Source organism: Lutjanus erythropterus, chromosome 14, assembly GCF_056507025.1.
Source record: "Lutjanus erythropterus isolate fLutEry1 chromosome 14, fLutEry1.hap2, whole genome shotgun sequence".
NCBI classification, from domain to species: domain Eukaryota; kingdom Metazoa; phylum Chordata; class Actinopteri; order Lutjaniformes; family Lutjanidae; genus Lutjanus; species Lutjanus erythropterus.
This window is the reverse complement of record NC_139330.1, coordinates 13568708-13592389: the sequence shown is the minus strand read 5'-3', so window position 1 is coordinate 13592389 and position 23682 is coordinate 13568708. Positions and strand designations below refer to the sequence as shown.

At 41.2% G+C, this 23682-nt stretch overlaps 1 protein-coding gene across 2 annotated transcripts in view; it reads right to left on the bottom strand.

Moving 5' to 3' along the window:
* The window catches only part of inpp5a (inositol polyphosphate-5-phosphatase A), a 169951-nt gene that overhangs the window by 54708 nt on the left and 91561 nt on the right, over nucleotides 1-23682 (bottom strand). For both annotated transcript variants that reach the window (XM_084735789.1, XM_084735790.1), the window contains exons 5-8: nucleotides 20702-20765; nucleotides 18346-18449; nucleotides 8400-8452; nucleotides 6631-6750 (exon numbers count right to left, since the gene is read on the bottom strand). In XM_084735789.1, the coding sequence (XP_084591915.1) occupies nucleotides 6631-6750; nucleotides 8400-8452; nucleotides 18346-18449; nucleotides 20702-20765 (341 nt within the window). The remainder of the gene's footprint in view (nucleotides 1-6630; nucleotides 6751-8399; nucleotides 8453-18345; nucleotides 18450-20701; nucleotides 20766-23682) is intronic.

Genomic DNA, 23682 nt, shown 5'->3' with positions numbered 1-23682 from the left:
GGGAACGAAGAATTGCAACATTAGCTACAGCTACTGGGCGTGAAAGGGCCCTGTGGGTGGGGGGTCCCGAGCTTGGGGGGCCCCCCTCGCTGACCCTCACCCTCAGCGGGGGCCCCATTAGCCTCGTCATCACAGTTCATTCAGGCAAACTGTAACAGTGTCAGTGACATTCTCCCACAAAGACGCACTCCTTTACACAGTCTATAAACATGCTTCTCCTGGCCAATTCATCGCACAGTGACACCCCTGAAAGAGGCTCTTCACAAGGGCCGTTCTCACTGAGGTTCGGGCTGGGGGCCTTCGCCAGGCCTTCCTAGGGGCCACACAAAGACAGGGGTCAGACGCTAATTTATAACATGGCCCCCGACTCTGCTCCCAGGCTCCTTAAACCACCAGCACAAAGCAACCACAGCACATTTTCTCTGCGTTTCTCTCACACACGAACATACTGACATAGAAGAGAACAAACATGCCAAAAAGACTCATGCGTGCCCGGGACTGAGTAAATGCTCTTGGACCAAAGACACAGACAGCATCTCAGTCTCACAGATAACACTCACATACACCAAAATAACACATACAGCACCTGCCTGCTTATAAATCCTTCTCCTTCCCAGCAGCCTCAATCCCTTACTGACTCCTTGCCAGATTACACACTGTGATTGACAGCTAAACTGAGCCCTAATAGACAGTCTATATGGGATTATGAGGGTGCAACGGGGGGCCATGTCATGATTATATTGACAAGATGACTTACCATAAGTTGGCCGCTCAGATTCAACTTTGCACACAATAGCTGGGCTGAGCGCAGTCATCCATTGTAAGTAAATGTTGAGAATTTGGGAGAATGTTAACATTGTGAAGAATGTGCTGGGTGACGTCTTTCTGAATGGGCCAGGGGTGGCCCCTGACAGGACCTTTGACACAGCAGGACAGCCTTCCCCTCGTCCCCCTGTTAGCACCCTAGCTCCTCAGTGACGCCCACCCCACCAAGAACACCATGCAGGAAAGATAGGGTGCTGAGGGGGTGCTGCGGTCACACAGAGGTTAACAGATAAGTCAACTCAAGCCAACAACACTGTCAACACAAACTCAAGACGGGGAAGATGGACACCACTGAGTAAAAGTGGAGCCGACTAACTTTTTTTTCAAGCTTTAGAGGCTTAACACAACTAAGTTACAGATATGTGAAGACGCCCAGCAAGTCAGACGTTCACCTGCAGGGATGGTAGGGTTGAGTGAGGCAGCTGCCATCAGAGCTACAGTGGGAAGTGTCAATGACTACACTGGTGAGCTGGTGAGCAAGCTGGTTTTTCTGCTATAGTACAGCACAAAAACCCCTGGTTCCCTGTGTATCAATAGTTTTTTGGTAATGTGACTAATTGCAAATTTGCTTTATGTTTATTATTAACTGGGACTTGTATTATTATGTAATGTTGTTGCCCTGTCTTTTAGAGGGGCCTTGTGCTAAAACAAGTTGTACATTAAAACCTTTATTATACCAGTATATTTTATGCTAATGTAGTGCTCTTCGTTTATTCCTGCATTAGGAAAATACAATATGAAATATCAAAAATATTGACATATCATGGCCTGCAGCAGGTTGGGTATCCCCCGGGTAACCCTGCATGGGTACAGAAAGGGGCAGAAATGATTTTAATAATAATAATTCAAATTATTATTAACTAATTGCAGGTGGGCAACAGCTGAGAACAATAATATAATACCTACAATACAATAATTATTTTTTTCTCTGGAGAAATCAGAGATGGAAAATGACAGTGCACTATATTTGACATTTAAATCCACTTATTATACGAAGCCTACTCAGCTAGGACTTTTCTTAATGTGAAAGCCTACGACACAACCTTTGACCCCACATCTCGCCAAGTAATGAGACGTCGTTGTCTTATCCGACAGAGATATAGCTGATCGCAATCAGATAGCTAAAATGGACACACAAGGGCAAAAGCCAGTTGAGAATACCAAATTGTGGACAATATATCATTGAAGTCCAAGTCAGACGTTTGGGAAAAACTGTGTACGATTGACTGACAGAGTAATGCCGTCAGTGGCTTTACTGCTTGTAAAAAGGGCCTTAAAGTTTTAGTTGTGGATAGCCACAAGCTAGGCACATCGTCACTGAGGAAACACATCAACAGCTGCAGGAGCTCAGGTGTAGTGAAACTTGAGAAAACAGTTGAGTGACTGTTTTGTTTTTTTGGGAAAAACAGAGTTGAAAAACAGAAAGTTAAGAGAAATGGGTGGCAAAGCAGTGGCCGAAAATCTCTGAATGGCTTATGTCTATAAAAAGAGGAAAATGCGGGGAGGGGAACATTCAAATTTCTTTTCAGGTGCTGGAGAGAGATTTCTCCATGTCTGGGTATCCCCCACCCCCTCTCAGAGTAACAGCTGGAGCACTGATAGGGGTGTGTGTGTGTGTGTGTGTGTGTGTGTGTGTGTGTGTGTGTGTGTGTGTGTGTGTGTGTGTGTGTGTGTGTCCATGTGTTTGTGTGCGTGTGTGTGTGAGAAATAAACAGGTCCACTATGAGCAGACAGACACTGGGGAAGATTAACCTCTGCTCCTGCAGGCCTCCCAGGGTGAGAAAGCAGTTCAGAGTCACACAGTGACACCACATGCATTCACAAACACACTGGCATAAGTGTACAAGTACACACACACTAACACACACAAAACAGTAATGTTGATATACAATGAAAATTCGTACATAGCTATTATATGTGTAAGCATATAAGGACATATATAGGATGAACAAAACAGGTGTCTGCTTGTCATTTGAACATGATATGGAAATTAGGGATGTTGCATTGACAAATATGAGCCCAATACATGGTCACACACATGCTCACAAAAACAACTCTCTTTAATAAATTCATTCTGGCTTTATGGAGGATCTCCCTGTGATTATCCAGTCCTCCCTCTTGCAGCTCAACATGTCTATTGGCTGGAAACGAGCCGGCCTTTCTCTGCTCTTTCAGCCCGTTGTTCTGGGAAAAGCCTAAAGGGAAACATTTAGATTGGAGGGCTCTTTGAGAAGCTCTGACAGTTGACTGATGACCGTCCATAAAATGACAAAGCATCGCTGTGTGGTGGCCAGTGCGGCCCACTGCCTCCCCATGGGAAACTAATTGCTTTGAATTGTTAACGGCAACATTATTTTTCTGCCAATCATTGCTTTTCAATGCCCCGAAAATGAGCATGAAACAAGTCTTTTCAGCGAACAAAACAGTTAAATGTCCCCAATGTTGATCAAATTAACTTCAGCACTGTGACAATGGACTATATTTGTGTGAAAATAATGGCGCGCCACAAAGGACGCCTTTATGCCAGGATTTCACAGTTGTAATGTAAAACTGTTCTCCCCTGAACCAGACCAGCCACTCTGAATGGGGCTTGGAAAAAAGAAACATACTCCAATACACAAAAGGGATTTTTTTTTTAAGAAAGAGGAAAAAAAATGTTGATTTTATCTCATGCTATCATTTCATGGGCTCATTAAGCAGCCATGTTTTCCATCCCCTAGAGAGGCCAGGGGTGTCAGCATCACTCTCATTACATCAGCTGTCTAATGCATAGACATATTTTACTACATATAAATTTATAGCAACTTATTTCTTTATGGCAGCTAGTGGCAGATAATTCCATAAATTTAACTGTTCAATTAAATTATTCTTCAAAACAATTCTTTTAAATTGTGTGCACAAAAAAACTATTAAACCCTGACATAATAATAAAACAATGATTCTCCACATCAAGGCGTAGACTTGAGTCAACAAGGTAAATAATGCTTGATGCAACCCTGAGCACATATGTGCATTTTCAAAGGACAGGAAAACAAGCAGGGGGATGCATTTCAAGCAGAGCTTTGCTTTGCTCTCATGGAAGTGGCCCACACATCAGTACAGGCTATAGAGCAGCGCTTTTTTGATGTGACTCAATACTGAGGTCTGGCTGGCTAAACGCTGTTCCTTCTCAGCATTGTTCCCCCGAGGCCTTGAAGCACTTTGGAGATAAACACCGTTTAGCAGTTAAAAGGGCCACAGAGGAAAAGGCTTATCAGATGTCTTCTCAATGGGCCATAAGCTGCATTATGAGGCTTGGGCCCCAGATAAGGTGGAGGCTGAAGTTTGATGCCCGGCAGCAGAGCTCTCTCCCCAGCACCGTTGTGTGATCAGGCTCCTGCGCCGGCCGCCTCATGGAACTCAGCTGGTGGTGTGTTCAGCAACCCCCCTCCCCTCCTCTCCTCTCCTCTCCTCTCCCATCCCGCAATGAGAGATTAGAGCTCAGAGAGGGAGAGAGGAGAGAGGAGAGGGAAGGAGGGGGGAGTTTGGCTTTAGATATTCCCCCTGTCCCTTTTCCTGCTCTGCTTTCTGGGGGTAGGAGTCAGAGTTAGGACAATGGCCAAAAAGATGGTTCCCAACCAGCCGCTGAATGGGAACACTGTTGGTGGTAGCGCTTCATTCAAAGCCCGGCCCGGGCACATTGTCCTCCCAGATCGGCGGAGGAGAATGGAGTTTGCTGGTGGCTGCCAAAAGGTTAGCAGCCTCTGTGAAAGGACCAACCCATTATTCACTGCCCTTTACAGAGCCCAAGCACCCTTTGTGCTCCTCCTCCCTTCCCTCTGCACCGCCAGCTTTTTCTCACTCCGGTGCTCCGGATCTGCGCCCGACGGTTTCCCCCAAAGTGAGCGACTGAGGCGCGATGCCACCACCATCTCACCCCTCATACTCCTAGCAAGGAATACCGGGGTAGCCAGAACATATAACGACCTCCCCACCACCACCTTGCCTCACACCACTTACCCCTCATCCCCACCCCTGTCAAAAAAAAGAAACCTTTAAATGATATGGCCCAGAAGTAACAACAGGGTTACCATTCACAACACAAGAGGATTTAGAAAGAGGGAGCGTGGAAACTGCCACTCAGCCAACACAACCACTATTCAATCCCCTCAGCCACACAACTAAACCTCAGAGACTCTGCTATTTAGGTATGTTTACAGGGGAACCTTTAAAGATAAATCAACTGAAAGAGCATGATGAAATACAATGAAAACTCTTAAATGTAAGCAACAACGGAGGTCCTTTTGAAACTTCATTACGCCAGTAAATCCAGGTAGGTTACAGCGTCATAAAAATTACAAATGCTGCCATATTCTTAAAACACTCCAACTTCCCTGGCCATTAAAGGCGGACCATTCTTTCATCAAATCAAGAATGAAGTACAGGTAAAATATGACCTCGTAGAGAATACTTTAAAATGTGCCTCATAATTCATGCACATCAGAAAGCCTGGTGATAATGTATGCCACCCATATATGCATGTAGTTATTCAAAGTGGTGGCGGCGGGGAGCCACGTCGTGCATTCTGATGCCATCTGAATGGGAGGTCACCTGCTGTGAGGCTGCTAGTGAGGCTTTTATTCTGTGTTAGCATGACCAGGTAGGGAGCAGGGGTTGCACCGTGCACTCTCTCATTCTGCTCCGCTGCAAATGGATATCCCATAAATCACATTAGCGTGGCCTATGAATGAATAGCTTGGCCTGTTTGTATAGAGGCTGGCTTTATTCAGTGCAGAGTGAAGAAATCTTTACCATTACTCAAGTGTTGGAATCAGGCTGTCTGAGGTGCAGGGGCGGAAAAAATAAAAAGGGTGCCGTCTGTATACGGTGGAGCACCAGAACGCTGAAAGTCATGATGCATTTATCAAGTTTTGTAGGCATTTTATCATATTTTGTCTACTGCAAGGGAGCTCTAAAGGGCACTTTATCATGTTTTTTCCACTGGAAGGGAACAGTAAAGGGTACTTAAACATGTTTTCTCCACCAAAAGGGCACCTTAACGGGCACTTTATCCGGTTGTACTGGACACTGGGCCACTCTAGAGGTACACAGGTTTTGCTCTAAATGACAGAGATCTGATCTCAATGAGGATGGCAGGAATGCATTAAAGATACCAAGTGTAAACACAAAGGCAAGATAACATATCCTGTTTGCCTGCCAGCGATGGGACAAAAACAAAGACGAATGTAGGATTACACCACCAAAAAAAAAACAAAAAAGAAACAGAAAATGTAGAAAAGTAAGGAGGAGTTAGAGGGACAGAAAAAGAACAGATAAAAGAGAGTTGGGAGTTCACAGACCGTGTAGTGAGTAAGACCCCCTACTTTTACAGACAGATGTAATCCCACTGGTCTAGGACTGAATCCCACCAAAATCTTCTCTGCTGTACCTCTCCTGCTCCGTCTCACTCTAAGCCTCCATTACAATATCAATACAGGTTCTGCCATCCCAGACACGACTGGATTGTGGGTAGTATCTACTACTTTTTTGTACATAGTCCAATTTTTATTCTTAAATATTGTAAAAATTATATTTTGGTTTTTAAATGTTGTCTTAATATCTACCTAAAACTGTAGGTAAACTGCAAGTATGAGACTTCATACCTGAAACACCTGGTTTAATAGAGAAACACTGCATACTTTGACCATTTTTTGCCTGTTTTAAAGTCGTACCTCAATAAAAAGGAAACTATGTTTGCAGGGAGGACAGGTGAATCTGATTAAAAATGCAAGATGGATGAAACACAATGAGAAACAGAGGATGTACCTGTCTAAAACGTAGCCCAGGGCCTTCTGCCTGGTCCCAGAGTAGACAGAGGGGCTTTTCTCCCAGGCCACCAAGTTGGAAGCATCATGGAAAAGGTGGATGTTGACCAGATCAAAGGCACTGGGATGAAAGAACACAGTGTAAGTGACCTGAATCAACCAGAACATTTGTAAATAAATTACAGTTTTTTTTTCTAATGAACTGATGAGCTGCATGCGGACATTATGTTTCTACACAGTACTCATTAGCACAAGTCGGGCTACTAATGACTAATTACCAACAGTCATCCACTATACGAAATACACTGACAGTGAATAAGTACCTCATTCAACGCCACATCAAAAAATCTGAAATATACCTTGATAAAAGCTCACTGTATGCATTTTTAATGAGGGTTTGTTATCAAACTCTCACACAGAAATATTGTACTGAACTGTTACTTCACATTTGACCACAATTAAATATGACAAGACTGTGTCCTCGGAGAGAGAGATGTGAACTGAGGCATTAGATGTTCTTTTGATTAAATGATAAACAGTAACAATTAGACAATAACAGGAAGTTAGTGTTTTACAAACATTATCTAACTTAACTTGTGACTATATAAATTTTGCTTTCACCGTGCATTTTAAAAATTTGGTTTACTTTTCAACACTGATGCCTAACGTAGCGTAAAGTACAGCAATAAGTACAGGAAACAGGAAAGAAAGTTGACAGAGGTTCTGCTCGAGGTTGCTCAACTGTTACTGGAGCACAGAGCAAAAAGGGGTGGACTTATGGAGGATCAGTCTGCATAATAATAGCCATAAGTAAGGGGTGAGATATATCTAAAAATGTCACCCCCCAGATATATGTTCATTTTTTTGTCCCTTTCTGCTCGGTACAAATCATCATGTCTGCTCTATACCTTTATTTTTATACTTTGTTGTTCTTGCTCTGTCTATATTATTCCTGTGTACGTGCACTGAGAACAATGGGAAAACTGGACTCGAATTCCTTGTATGTGTACACACAACTTGCTTTGCAATGGGGGCAAGTGCAGATATCGCTACAAACAAACACTAATCTCCTTTCTTTCAGCTTGTCTTGTCAGGGAAAAGCAAGACAACTCAATGTACAGTGATGAACACCTCCCTGCTGATCCTATCAGTCTGGGCTGTTTTGTTAGCGTGGTGTCAGGCAGGGCGCCCCAGAGGAATCAGTCTTATCTCGAGGGGTTTTATTCTGCAGTGACATCCTGAACAAATGAATACATGCATGGCTTTGGCTATCTCTGTCTATTCCATCTCTGATCTGATCTCCCTATTCTTCACCAGCCGCTCTCTCTCTGCCGCTCTTGTCATGCCCCTATTAAATGCTTACTGTTTCAGCTCTTTAGTTCTCATGTCAACCTTATATTAGATTACAATCCCCGTCTTCCACCCCTCAGCCACCCTCCCTCCCCCTGCTCTGCACACTGGAAGCCAGCGTTTGTATTCATCCCATACAGGTTCAATTGCATGTAATGTTTTTTGTCATCTGTCATATGCAACTGCTTGACTAACGTGATTACGTCTAATCAAATCCCTGCTTGCTTCCGTGGCACACTGTCCGGAGAGGGTTCAGCTATGTAACTCACTCTCCCCATCTGTGCTGTCTATGATAACCACACCGCGCACAGCCCCGCCGGTTAGATCTTCATCTCTAATCACAGTACAGCTGTAATGATTCAGGGTAGAGCAGAGGTGAGGTGGGATGTTTCACTGCAGGGACTTGTTAAAAATACTTACCAATCAGCCAGGGCCCATCGGGTTCTGATGAATCCCTTTCTGGACCACTTGCACTGCAGAACAGAGAGACTCAATTTAGCACGACAATGGCAGAATTCGACATCGCTTCATTGTCAAGAAACAATCATCTGGCACCACAATTTCTGTTTCACATTTTTCAACACTGTCACAATATAAACGTTAGTTGAATTTCCATACAAAACATTCTAGAAAAATATGTGTTTGAAACTTTTGGGACTTTTGGGAAAAAAACAAAGGACATTTACTCATGTACGGTGCTTAAGTACACTTCTGTGTCAATTTGAGGCTACTTTATACTTCTATTTCTCTACATTTCAGAGGGATTATTGCACTTTTAACTCCATTACATTTACAGTATCTGAGAGCTATAGCTGCAAGTTATTTTGCAGATTAAATATTGCTCTAGATTAAACAAGCAAGCGGCACACAGAGAAGGAAAAACCACAACATTAAAATGCAGTTCGTATATTAAATAATCAATAATATTCAATCACTAATATAATGAGGGGTAAACACTCTACTGAGGGATCATTCTCCATAGTGAGTACTTTTAGTTTAAATTTGAAGTACATTTTGCTTACAAAGTTTTGTATAATGGGGTCCTACTACTTTTACCTATTAAAGGATCAGAGTATTTCTGTCAACACTGAAGCTTAGTGAATCAACTACTTAATTACTTTGTAACTATATTCATAATTAAGTAATTTTTAGTCAAAATGCAAACAAAGCTAATTGCACAAAACACCTTGATTTAAGATTTTCCTTAAAGTCAGAGTTAAGATTTCTGTGTAATAAAATCAGCTTCTTAAAACTCCCGTAAGTCATAAGTTGGGCTGTATAAGATGTTAGATGAGTTCAGTAAATTCAAAGTAACGCTTAAAAACACCAAAGTCACGCAATAACGCAAACAAATGAACCGATCAAGGCGGCAGTAGACCACCAACTATTTCCTTATCAATATGTCTGATAAATAATGCAGAGAAACATTATACGAATGGTTTCAATACAGAACATACAGCCTATAAAACTGAACGTTAACCAAAATATAAAGAAGCATACAGCTCAGTGTGTGAACAGTGTGGACATCTAGTATATAGCTGCTTGATCAGCTCCCACCAGCCTTGAGTTAATTATCCAATCACAAGTCTAAAGATCTTTCTCAAACAGCACATGATTCACCATGAAGCTGGTTATTAAATGAGAGACAAATTGATGTTGCGAGTGTTCTCATTCTGAATAGATAAATAAGTCTCTTTCCCTCAGCCTCTCTCTTTTTCTGTCTATCTCTCTCTGATACTCCTAATGGGGAGTTAACTGCAGTGATGAATAAACTAATTATGGGCCAGGTCACATAATTACAAATTGACTAATTTTATTTAAAAAACTCAGATGCAAATTAAAAGCCTAAGAGGTATTTGATTGCGTCTCACATCCTTCAATCTGCATTAGTACAAGATTAACTGTATCAAATTGAATTACATTAGCATACTTGAATTAATCCATACTGCCTCGGCAGGATGTATGGGCCCAATTATAACTCGCTGTCCCAATATTGTGACTTTGAAAGGAGCAAATGGAATTAGATATACGAGTGTCACACTGCAGCACATTGACCTCGCACTTAAAAAATATGAAACTGAATCAGGATATATTGAAAAGATAAACAAAAGCAATGAGGATTGAGTAACTAAATTCAGTAATCACATTCATGTGCTCATGTACACAAATGTATATTCAATCACACATGTTGCACAGAAAATCCATTACTGTACTGCAATGCAGTCTCAAATGGGGTACTAGTACCCCTAGGGGTACTTTGGAGTACTGCAGGGGGTATTTGAGATTTTTTAAAATGTTTTTAAATTCCTAAATTCCTAAAAATAATTATCCTATTATTATTAACCATGTAAAGCCTGACACATCAAATAATTGCCAGAAAATTCACTTTTTTTTTTTTTATTTAAGTGCTTATTGGACCTTTTGAAAAAAATCCATATTGTTTACATTTAAGATATTTTGTTTGCATCATATTTGATGTCAAGCATCAATGAAAATTCATTAATCACAATATTTTTTATTTTTCAAACAAAAACTAATATTAATGGCGCATTTCAACTGGTTGGAAAAAAGGAACCTTTTTATTTTTACCTCTTGGTCGGCAAAAACAGTTTGGTCAATATAATATGCAATTAGGTTTTTTTTAGCTTAAATCAATTAAGACAATTGTTAGCAAGTGCTTACTTGTTTGCAACTGATTATAATGAGAGCAGGTTTCATATATAAAAATGCATATATAATCCAGATTATGTCATGAAATTCAATAGAATAATAATTGAGGCATTCATACATAATCTCTTATATACCTGTTGTATCGAAATTGATACACACATTTTCAGCACGATTTTTCTATTAAATAAGGTTGGAAACAAAGTATTACGTACTTATAGGTGGTCCAATACAGTAAATATTCATACTGTAATATTAGATTAAGATTTCCCTGCCAAAAATGTGTTACTACATGAAGGCAGCCATGTTGGATTTTGCTCTCACAGGCTGTCTGCTGTCTGCAGTGCGCTGATAATCCACCAGAGGGCAGAAGACATGTCCGATACTGTCGGTGTCAGCTCGCTGAGGTAAATCCCTTTGAAACGAATACTTCCTGTTTTCAATTTCTGTTTCACTTCTTCTGTCATTCAGTACAGAAACCGGCTTCCTGCTCACAGCGAACATGACTGTGTTTGTTGTTTTCTTCTTCTGTGAAGTTTTACAGCAGTTAACGATTGCAATGAAAATAGGGCTATTGCATATAAGATGTGGTTTAATCAAACTTACATTTACATTTGTTATTGCAGTGTTTCTCAAATGGAGGTACTAGTATTCTTAGGGGCACTGTGAAGTACTGCAGGGTGTACTTGAAATTTTTTTAAATGTTAAGTTAATATGCATTTTAAATGCAATAAACAGAATGTTTTGCGCTGGTCAGGAGGTACTTGGCTGAAAAAAATATTTCAAAGAAGGCACATTACTGAAAAAAGCTTGATAACCGTGGCCTCACTGAATGAGTCTGTTGATATAAAGTTAAAGAAAGAAAGTCTGGGAGTGTGGAGGATGAGGAGGGACAGGATGAAGAGTGAGTGTTTGGGGGGTTGGACTTGCTCAGTGCCCATACAAGCTCTGACTGCAGCCAGAGACGTTTAATCTCGATTTAATTTAAAGAGCCATTAACTACAATCGCAGCATTAAAATCCATCACTTCCTTGACACCCGGCCCCAGATTGCCCCATTTCCTCCACGTATGACTGATTGACCCCCTGCTTCATCGCTTGCTTATAAAAACACGCGCACACAGTAAACACGCAGACAAACATCCCAGTCAAGTGGAACAAGCATCTACATATCAGATAGCAAAAAGAACAAACACTCTGTTATCTATTTTACCCAATTTACGGGCTTTTATTTTATAATAGGAGTCCTGTTAAGATGATTATCTCACGCAATCAATCAAAGTGCAGAAGAAGAAAAGTGTCTCTTTCTATTGGTTGACATGATGACATCATGATTTGGTTTGCTCCAGCTGATATTGGAGCAGAGATGATGACACAGATGCTGTCCAGCCCCATTTAATCTCCTGCTGAAACATCATCATCACCCCTCCCTCCCTCGCCACACACACACACACACACACACACACACACACACACACACACACACACACACACACACGCACAAATAGATCATCTTAAAAACAGATGAATTAAGCCAAGATACTCTTTGATATGCTATATCACAGTTACTTAGAATAGAAGACATATTTGGATAAAATGGTGGTGACGTGTAATCATATCATATATCAGATTTGGTTGCTATAAAGAGTTGGAGGGAGGGGGGTAAAGGGTGGGTGTCAAAGGGCAACGGTAAAAGGTCACAAGGCTCAGGGTGACATTGGCTGACCTTCCACAGGTCAGCGATGGCGTCTCCGCCCATGACAGTGATGAACGGCGGCTACACAGTGGGTCACATCCAGGGGTGTCGGGCAATACATATACAGGCTGACCACGACACACACACACACACACACACGTAGGATCAGAAAGAGACAGGCATAGGAAAAAAGAAAAAAAGACAAGATTGGGTGATGGAGGGAAGTAGAATTATCTGATTCACTGGAAACTGGAAACCACTACATAAAACTCCCCAATTGTGACCAATGTAAAATGACGCTCCTATAAAATGTCAGATGTGACACAGTCAGGACACACACACACACACACACATAAAGATACAGCCACGCTCCCAGTCCTCATCCAAACCACCCTCCCACCACCGTTTCTCGGTCCATCCCGTTTGATTCTTTGACCTTTCTTATATTTCAGCTCAAAGTCCGACCCCCATAAATAATATTATGGCGGGGCGATGTTTGGAGAGGGGTGATAGAGGAGTGCAGGACAGGGCGGGGGGACGAGGAGGGGGTTACACAAAAGCCCAGTGACAGAAATGCACTGTGAGTAATAAGTAATACACACAAACGCTGATTGATTTGAGCCCTGGTAGACAGTCACATTTATCTTTATTCCATCATCCAGGGGGCCCATCAAATAAGAGAGGGCCTCACATGGGGTTTATATGAAGGGACAGCACATGAACATAAACGTGTGAGTGTGAGTGTGTGTGTGTGTGTGTGTGTGTGCTCAGCTAAGGATGCACCACATGTACAGAGAGCCATGTCTGTCATTATCACCACTGAAGTATCACAATAAACACAATGTAGGAATCAGGGGTGGAAGCAACAAATTACAACTACTCAAGTCTGATATTTTACTCTTACTTAAAGGGATAGTTTGCATTATTCGAAGTGGGGTTGTATGAGATACTTATCCAAAATCAATGTACTAGACACAGTAGATGCCAGTTGGCACAACCCCAGATTGGAGAAGCAGAGAGGGGCACCAGCGTGGAAGTAAGCAATGAACTCCTGTGCACAGAGTCTGTCCAGAAAGACCAGAAACTCCTGTATTCTGTGAGGTAAAATTACTGATTTTGTCAATGGAGCTTGGTTGGTTTGGACAGAGTGATATTTGGCTCATATGACGGCGGTAAGCAAGGTGAAGGGGTGAAAATATTCTAAATATAGCGGACATTTTTAAGTGGTTAAACTACCTTTTGTTGCTGACCCAGTCCACATCAGTTCATTGCTCAGCTTCAATGCCAGTTCTCCACTCTGCATCTCCAAACTGACTATTACTGAGTACCTCGAATAACCCAACTTCAAATAATCTGAAGTATCCCTTGAAGTATGCATTACACAATGTAATCTACTTATGTTTAATATCATAATTAATTACTGAGTAGACCTACAATTTGAATTAATATCTAAACTTTTCATCAACATTTTTGTAATCAATAAGTCTATCCAACTGCAAACAGGTCAGTGAAAAATATTATATTTAGATGAAAAAAAACCCAGCTGCAACGGGCACAGCCACTGACCAGAACAGAACAGGAGTTGGGAGTAATTTAAACTGAAGATTGGGAGAAACAGAAACACCTTTCGATTGAATTCCTGCTATTGATAATGCATTAAACATTAATGGCTAAAACTAACTAATACTTTTGAGAGGAATATTTTGTAGCTTTACTCAAATATTTCTTTTAACATAAGTAGTTTAAGAGTACGAGTAATATTTCAGTAACTTAACTGTACTTCTACTTGAGTGCAGATTTGCAGTACTCTTTCCAGCACTGGTAGGAATGCCAAACGCTTTAAGATAAAACAGCCAGACAGGAGCTTAAATGGGATTTCTGCAGTAGTTGTAAAATCAACATAATTTGTCTGATCCTTCTGTATACAAAAAAAAATGAGTGTAGAAAACCTTCATTTAGCTTTCATATCAACATTATCCCTTCGTTTATGAGCTCCTCGCGGTCTCATGGATCACGCCTGTCACAGAGAACAGCATCTGTGTCACAGGTGTCTTGTCTGGTGATAAATGCAGGGAGCATTTTACAAGCAATGCCAGTTTAAATGACTTCATCTCCTTAACGTACGCATCGCATCTATGAATCACGTATGGTGTTTAAATCAAAGGAGGAAAACATGAGGGAAGTTAACTTTCATCGGGGGCAGAACTTGAAAGTAATCGCAGCCCCGTATCAGAGCTTACTACAGAGGGCACTAAAAGGGTATGAAAAGTCAATGCTTTTATGGACACGCTCGTGGTGCCAAACAACAAATACAAACTCATATGGATGTTGATCTACAGCCTGTCTGCTATTTCCTCCCCTTCTCTCCCTCTTCTTTTTTTCTACGGCTGTGTAAAACAATCAATAGCAAGGGCACATTAAGGTCTGGGTCGTATACTTTATTTATATAAGGCAATGACAAATCCTTATGATGCAATGGTTTTTGGAGGCATGTATTACTGCGCCAAACAAATAAATATATTAATGCCCACTGGGGAGGCGGAGAGATTGACGGAACAACGGGAAACGACAAGCCGCCAAATCCATCACGGCGACCTTTCAAAAGAAATGCGCCCACAATTTTGTCCACTTCCTTCTTATTCAGCATTTCAATTAATGTCCCTGCTTCTCCCTCCTTCACTTACAGCCATAACTCAGGGTGGGATTACGGAAAGAACTGATGTTTTGCATATGGAGGGGTTGTCACTTAAATCAGAATCAAACTACCGTAGGAGCAGAAAAGGCCACAAGCGGGAAGTGTGAATGTAAAGTGATTTTACCCAATATTTTATTTTATGACACTGACTTTGGCCGCTTCTAAGAGCTGAAATAGAAAGCCATCAAGAGCATGATCTAGGTTAAAACAAAAAGGATCTTAATGTCGAGTGATATTAGTCGGGAAAAAAAAGACTTTGGGCTTAATTTCTGATTGCTCTCTTTCTGCACTGGTTGGACATAAAAGAGACAGTTCACCCCATAATCAAAAAACATTCACTTGCAATGTCTCTTTCCAGAAATCATGACTCAAGACAATTCACAGACCTTGTTGTGAGCAGTTTCATGTAGGAACTATTTTTTTGACGGTAGATAGACACAAGCCACGCGCCATCTAGTTTCATTATATTTGAGAGAAGGCAGACATCTCTGCAGCTGATATCTCTAAATCTCACACCAAAACAATTTAGATGGATAAATAGCACTACAAGCCAGAGGATAAATGTGTTTTTTGATTTGATTTGGGGGTGAACTGTCCGTTTAAGTAGCCTGCACTGCACCAGACCTGAATCACTAAGTTCATTAATTGATAAGCCACATGACAGAAAATGACCTACTTTAATAATTAAGTATTTGTTTACCTTTCAAGTAAAAATGCCAAACATTTTACCAGCTTCAAAAATGTGATTATTTTCTGCTTGTCTCTGTTTGTGTAAATGAAACATCTTTGGGTTGTGGATATTTATATTGATTTATCGGTTAATAGTCTTCATTTACATATAAAAAAAAACTGAAATAACATCAGTGATGAAACACTAAACTTTCTCTAGTAATTTTAATAATTAAAATAACTTAATAATAACAAATAAATATAAATAAAAAATTAAAAAAAGGATCAAATATGCATAAAAATGTTTGGGTAGGAGCACTTCCTGGTCTCAAAATGAGTTTGTCTAAGGTGCTCTTTGCATAGGGAAACATATGTACACAAAAAATCACAAATAACATAGAATAGTGCCACTAAAAAACAACAATAAAATAATAAATAAAAACAATCTGCATTACGTTTTGTAAAAATCAATCAGACGTGTCTATACTGATACATGGGGGAAGATAATATCAGTTGACAAATACATCTGTCTGGTTCTAGTTGTGGACAAAATTAACAAATTGTGCTCTAGGAAACTGTGTTGGACATTGTGCACAATTCTATAGACAAAATGATCGATTGAGGGATTATTCCTGAAAATAATTTGCAGGATAATCAATCATTAAAGTAATCGACAACTGCAGCTCCACTCTGCATTCTGGGCATGGACCCTTGTGAACCTTTGTAAATATGGACACACTTCATGTGTCTAAACCGCCACGCACCACTCAAGCGCAGTGAAATGCACTGAGTGACATTTGGTTTCTCTTTTATACACACAAACCAACACACACACGCAGCCCTCCCACCATGATGTCATCAGCAGCTCGCTCAGTGACACTTTATTAATGGGGGACTGTAAAGGTAAGACACAAGCTGAGAAACACACACATCCGTCTCCCAGCAGCCACCTGAGCCGTCCGCTGTCACTCTCTAACCTTCCTCGTAGACAAACTGGATGAATCTCAAATACCAACGATTTTTCCATTTTTAATTAATTAGTTATCATCATGTAAAACAAGATACCTGCCCTCAGCGTCTTTTTTATTGACTTTAAATCATTCGCTTCTTGTATCTTTCCCCATCTGTTACACTAACGCCACCACACATCTAAGGCTGCATGACCCAAAACTGAGCGCTGGGACTCGAGCAACTGGTTTGGGACTCTGCGTGGCATTCTGTCCGGTCCAAGATCCCCGTGTAATAGGATTCCTCAAAGCTGCAGATGGATGGCAAATCTAGGCGGTTTCATCTACTAAAAGAGGGCATAAATCACCAGCGGAGGAAGCGGGGACGAGGCAGGGGTTATCACCAGTCTGCCTCCCTCATGAGAGCTTTGCATTAAAGCATTAGTGAAATTAATTCATCTTTCATAAGAGGTTTGAGCAGTATCTGTGATCTATGATAACAACCAATTTCTCACTACGGAGGGGCCGGAGGAGGAGGGGGGAGGAGGAGAAAAAAAAATACTCGGCGACCCTGATAGACTACACAAATCTGCTCTTTTTAAATGGGCTAACATTATCTGGAGTGCTGCTCTCTGGAGCATCATCCCAGATTCATATCCCGGCCGGGAAAGAGGCATAAATCACGGGGCAAAACTTTTCTCATCTGCCCCCCCCCACGCCTCCTTTCTCTCTACATCACTCCCCTCATCCCTCTCACGTTGTGCCATGCCACGTTTGTTTTGTGGTTTTCTTTGCTTGTCCCGTTAAACGCAGAACAATGCTTTCGCTGTAATCATTTTAAATGGCTTTGCGCCTCAATCAGTGTAATTGGTTTTAGATCATCTCTGGAATGGGAAAGTGGGAAACCTGAGACGTGAGGCTGTTTGGGTGTGTGTGAATGCAAATGTTTGTGTGTATGTCTAGGGTGGCTTGGGGTGGGGAGTCCTGCAGTGTGTGAAAGAGACGGAAATTGGGGGGAAGTGTGTGAAGGGGCCGTATCCATCTGTTTTGCATATATTTGCAGAGGCGGCCGTCGGAGCATGGTTGACAGATGAGTGGGGAGTGCGGGGATGACACACGGGCGGTCGTGCTCTTTATTACTATATCAGCACAGCTATGCTCAGCGCTCAGCTCCCCTCTGATGGCACACCGCGCCAAAACCAGGAAACCGAACACAGCGGAGTGAGCAGAGAATTGCTACACGGGACACAGCGGATACAACAAGGACTTTCTCTGTTTCCTTTTTTTGTACTGATTTGTCTTCAAAGCAGCCATGTGTCAGCTAGACTTTGGACTGTAAAACAAACAATGAAAAAAGAAACAGAGAAAACTAAATGGCCTTTGGAAAATCAATGAAGAATCAGGGAAAAAACCCTCAATGGTTTAAGTATTTAGTAAGATTGGTAAGATTTTATTTAGTGGAAAACATCTGATTATGTGTGGTAAAAAGAAACAGATACTAAATTTCAAATGAGTATATTTAGCAACTTTTTTACACCTGTATGCTGCACAAAATAAAAGAGCTGTGTGTTCATTCATCATGACACGTCCACCTCTCACTGTGACAGCTGTCAGTCCACGTCCCAGCAGAGAGCTGCCTTTAAGATGACAACACCACCATCAGTCAGTCAAGTGTGCTTATTACATTACCCACCTCAGGAAAGTAGTCCTGTGGAAACTTCTCCTTCTCCAGCGAGGGTGTGCTTTCTAGTGTCTCTGAGTAGGTTTCCTTCCCCACCACCTTCTTGAATTTCTTGGCTGAAGTGACAGAGACAGAAGGAGAAGGGGAGGAGGTAGGGAAACGGAGACAGAGGCAGTTTATTGTTATAAACGCGGTGGGTTAATTTTTGGAGACCCCATGTGTGAGTCTGAATCTCCTAATGCAATTAGAGCTCACTTGGAAGCCAGAGCAACTTTGGCTTCCTCAGACAACTGCACCACCTGCTGGTCAGAGTGAAGAACATCTGTATTCAGCTGGAGAGGTGAGTGTGAGAGGTCACAACGTGGGTAAAATTCAAATATAAGCCTGATGTTTGATTTGTTTGTTTCATGTCAGGATGAACATAAAATAACCGGGCTGACCAGGATCAGTGCTTCTCCTTTTTACTTTGTACAGTGAAGACAACAACTGTTGCACGCGGGGCAGGGCTGCAAATAATGATTATTTTCATTGTCAATTAATTTGTTAATTATTTTCTCAATTAATCGATTATTTGTTTGGACAGGAAATGGAGAAAATTTTCCCAAAGCCCAGGGTGACATCCTCAAATGTCTTGTTTTGTGAACAAACCAAATATATTCAGTTTACTGTCACAGAGGAGTAAAGAAACCAGAAAATATTCACATTTCAAAAGCCGGAATCAGAGAACTTTGACTTTTTTTGACAACCAATTATTTGATTATCAAAATAGTTGGTGATGGTAATCAATTAATTGATGCTGCTCTAATATGAAGCATAAATCAAGAGTCTAAGGATGGAGGGTGTTGTATGTTCTATGTTGGTGATTTTGGGCCACATAAATAAATTTGACTTGACACTTAAAGAGGACCAGTGTGACCACAAAGTCCATATTCAAGCTCAAGTATCTGACTGACTTGATTAAACATGTGAAGGAGAACTGGGGTTACAAACACATTCACATAAACGGGGCGGCGTTTACAGCGTTTGACCAACTGCAGCCTGGACAAGCCTACTTCTGCTTCATTCTTTTAACTGCATCCTCAGCAGTGTCAACTGGCTTTAGCAGAAAAATATATAATTTAATAAATATACTGAACATTTGTTTGTCATCTCATCTGCAGACATATGCTCAAGTAAATGTATTAAATCACATATTTCTTCTTCTTTATATGGATACGCAGCATTTAGGATAAATGCACCAGTTGGTCAGAGAGCAGAAATAAAACAGACTTGGGCGCAAATAGAAAAGAAATATAAAACGTATATGTCTCATTTATCTAAAATGGATGTTTTATGCTTTCATATCAAACCCATAACAACAGGTTGGAGACCTAATTTACCTGTTGGGCCACAAAGTTTACTCACAGCAGTTAATCCGACTGAGATGTCACTGTTGAGTGGTTTATCAAAGAACAAAGCAAAGCAACACAGTACATGAAATAAGCAGGAAAAGGTCAGACCACTGTGTTTAACTATATATCTTTAAACATCACAGGTTTTGCTCCTTCCTTACTAAAAATTACAACAGAAATAACAATTTTGAGGATTTTACATACTTCTGTGAACCCCGCTGATCTGTGAGTCGACTCTATTGACTCTGTGCATCTGTGAATCGGAATTTCTCTAAAATTAATTCTCTTAATGAGCACCCAAAGGGCCTTTTATCATGAAACCAAGTCTTAATGGGACGCTTGATTAGAACAAAGTCAGTGTTAATGTTGTCAGCAACATCTGTGCTTTTTCTAGTATGACCAGTCAAAATGTCTGCTGTGGTCCCAGGACAAAAGAAATCAACAGAGCTACACAGTATGGACAGTAGTTTAACTAATTCTGACTTTAAACCAAATCTTTAAACACATGTGTATACATGAGGAGTGGTCCCGTCCCCTCTCGACCCCTCCCCCGCCTTCGCCCTGTCCTTCACTGGGGTAACTGGTGCTAATGCTGACTTGGGTCTAATAGGAAGCGAGGCGCCTCCACATCTATATCCCTTCTTTAATTAGCGCGGCCGCCGGACCCCAGGGCCCTCTGACACCGCAGGCTGATGAGACCACCGTAACTGTCCAATAACCCGCCACACACCATTACCGTAGGCCTGAAATCTTATGAATTAAATCCTAATATTAATAAGCATTACCATTCTGTCCCCCTCCCTTTACATTATCCTCAAAGCCAATTTTAGCTCGCTAGTTTTGATGGAAGTGGGAATAGCCTGCAAATGGTTGTGTGTGACATGCAGGGGTGGGATGAGGGGGCACGATCTGAGGATTTCATTTCGAGACAGCGGTGATGATGTATATGTGTCCGTGTGTTGGAGGGGGGCACTCACCTTTGAAATCAAACTGGTGGATGTTTTTCAAAGACTCGTGGATAAAGTAGAAACTTCCGAGAGCCTGCAAGAGGAAAAGCATTTGTGAGACCGGGCAGATTTTCATATTGAAAGGATTCAATACTTCAGTCCGGTAAGGATTTATGAAAGAGGGAACAGAACTCCTGCATGAATGGCTGGAACTTTGTGTCACAGTATTTAACTGGTTTGAATCCTACTTAAAGGACGGGGACTACTTTGTGTCTGTAAGTAATTATACTTCAGAGCAAAAATGACCTGTGAAGTTCCCCAAGGCTCCGTCTCGGGGCCTCTTCTGTCCAACATCTCAGATTATGGAAAACTACAAAATTTGTTACCAAAACTATGCAGACAACACATAATTTACATAACCATATCACCAGTGGATTATTCATTGCTTGCTCCGGCTGCTACGTTACATTTTACAACCCCAAAGTCAAAACTTAACATGTAGATGCAGTTTTCAGTTTTTATGCAAAGTCTGCTGCAACTCACTTCTTTTAAATCAAGGCAGGATGTTTGCCTCTGCCTTCCATTAAACTAAATCAGAAGCTTGCACTGTAATTTTTACTTTCCTGCCTTATGTTATTTTTATCTTCTATTTGACTCTTGTTTGTTTGAAAGTCTTGTTTTTGTTCTCTTGCTTTTGCTACATTTCCAACCAGTCAAGAGCTCCAATTTATCACATTATTCCTCCACTTTCCAAGAACCCTGTTCATAACCTTTTCACGGCGCTGAGCGTGCAAAGGATTGACCTGATGTGAGAACGCTTGACTAATAAACTGAGCTTGAAGTATAGAGCCTCACTCTTTAACACACTCCAGAGCACACTTCCCATAGCTCCGCTCAATGGGAAGCCACAAACACTACACACCATCAGCTACACAACAACAGGTGCAACGTGCTCTCAGTACAGTACACTCAGCAGCACAGTCTCTGTACACCCCATTCTCGGGCTCAGAGTCTTCTAATGTGGCGAGTCAACAATTTGAGCTTTCAAAGGACACATTCAGATGGACTTTTGAACGAGCAAAGATCAACTTCAATAGGCTTAAAATCTTAATTTTCCCTGTGAACAATCAGGAAACTTTCCCAGTCGGGGAACAAGCCAATCAAAGTCTGTGGGAAGAAGTGAGAGTCGTGCAGAGGGGGATTTGACGCGGTTCACAGTCCACTACACTGCTTTCTGTTGCCCTCTTTACATTTAGGGCAAATGGAGGCAAAGCTCAAGCTCAATCCCCTGTGTCTTTGAGATAGCAGACCTTTGGCTCAGGATAATTCTGAGTCTCCTTTCTGCCCTCAAAGAGAGAGGCAGAGGCTAGTGAGTAACTTTTACTATAAAGAGCACAGCGACCAAATTAAAACAGAAGCGAGCAGAGATAAAAGACGGCGAAAGACAAAAGGAGTCAGACTACAGTGAGATAATATACAAGATAAGACTGTCTCGCTCAGGTACAGTAAAAGAAAGAGGAGTGATGAAGTGAGGTTGAAGGGGTGTGATCAAAAGAAGGAGGAGACATCTGTAGAAGAAAAGGCTCAAGGCATGAAGGAGGATTTAGTCTGGAGGGTTTTCCTGCGTTTTTCCTATTGAGGCCGGGTGCAGACGCCCCTCTCCGGCACTCTGGGAGAGAGTTTGGGCCCGGCCTCTGCATTATTTATGAGCGCCGGCACATCTTGAGATTAAACATTTGCTGATTTGTCAAAAGCACAAACATGAGGTCCTGCCCATCTCCTTGACATATAAGTTCAGCCGACGGAAAACACTGTCGCACATTTAATTGATGAGAACAGCGGCTGGTGACCCGAACCCTCCGCCGCGCTCCCCTCCCTCCCTCCCTCATTCCCTCTCCTGCTCTGATGGAGGACAGAGAAAAAGGGAAAAGGGAGGTGGGGGTGCGTGTATGAGAGGGGACGGCGTTGGGCGAAGGCAGGACTCAAGGTCACAGCTTCCCATTGCGAGAGGACGGCTTCCAGGAAGGCCCCCTACACTTATTTGTGCTCACTTGTCTTTATGTTCGCTTTCACCTTAAAGTGCCAACAACAGACTTAGAGACAGAGATGGATAGGAAAACAGGCCGAGGGAGGGAAAGCCGTGCTATTTGTCAAAACGGTGCCAACATGCTAACTGCTGCCGTGTGAATATTTCAGTGGGCAGTCAAGTAAAAATGACAATTTTGAAATATGACACATGGGGAAATTATAGTGAAAAAAAAGGATGTATTTCACTCTATTAGAAATCAAATTGCAGAACTGCAGTTTCTCAACAATCAGCTGATTAACCAATATGATGATTCACAGAAAATGAATAAACAAAAGTCTTAATAACTAATTAAGTAAATGGAAAATGGTTTATTAAGAAAAAAAAAAGAAGACTCACTGGTTCCAGGGGCTCAAATATGAGGATTTTCTGCTATTCTCTGATAAGTTTTTTGGTTTTAAACTCCTGAAAATGGCCTTAACAATACTGGATTTTTGTGACTGATGCAGATAACGATATCAGGGAGCAAAAAAGTTTCCACATCAATATAGTTATGGATATTACAATAATCCCTCATATAAAACACTTGTAACAAAGATATGTAATGGAGGCAAGATATTGTACAGTTAATTTAACTGTCCAAAATTACATCAGGGCACAGAAAGGGTAACTCTTTATTGGTATTTTTAATTGTAATAAATAATAACTATAAAAAAAAACACAAATCGAAAAATATATGTATATATTAAACTTGGATTAAGAAAAAGAATCAAACAGCCAATATAAAATGCTGCCTATAAAATGAGAGAATACAAAAAACACAATCTGCATTAGGTTTTGTCCAAATTAAAAAAAACAGTTTTCATATCTGCATATATCGGACAAAAATAATAATGATGCTTTGGGGACCATATTAAGAAAAAATTTAAAAATTGGACATTGTGATTTCACTAATATTTCAATTAACTGTTAAGTCCTAAATCAA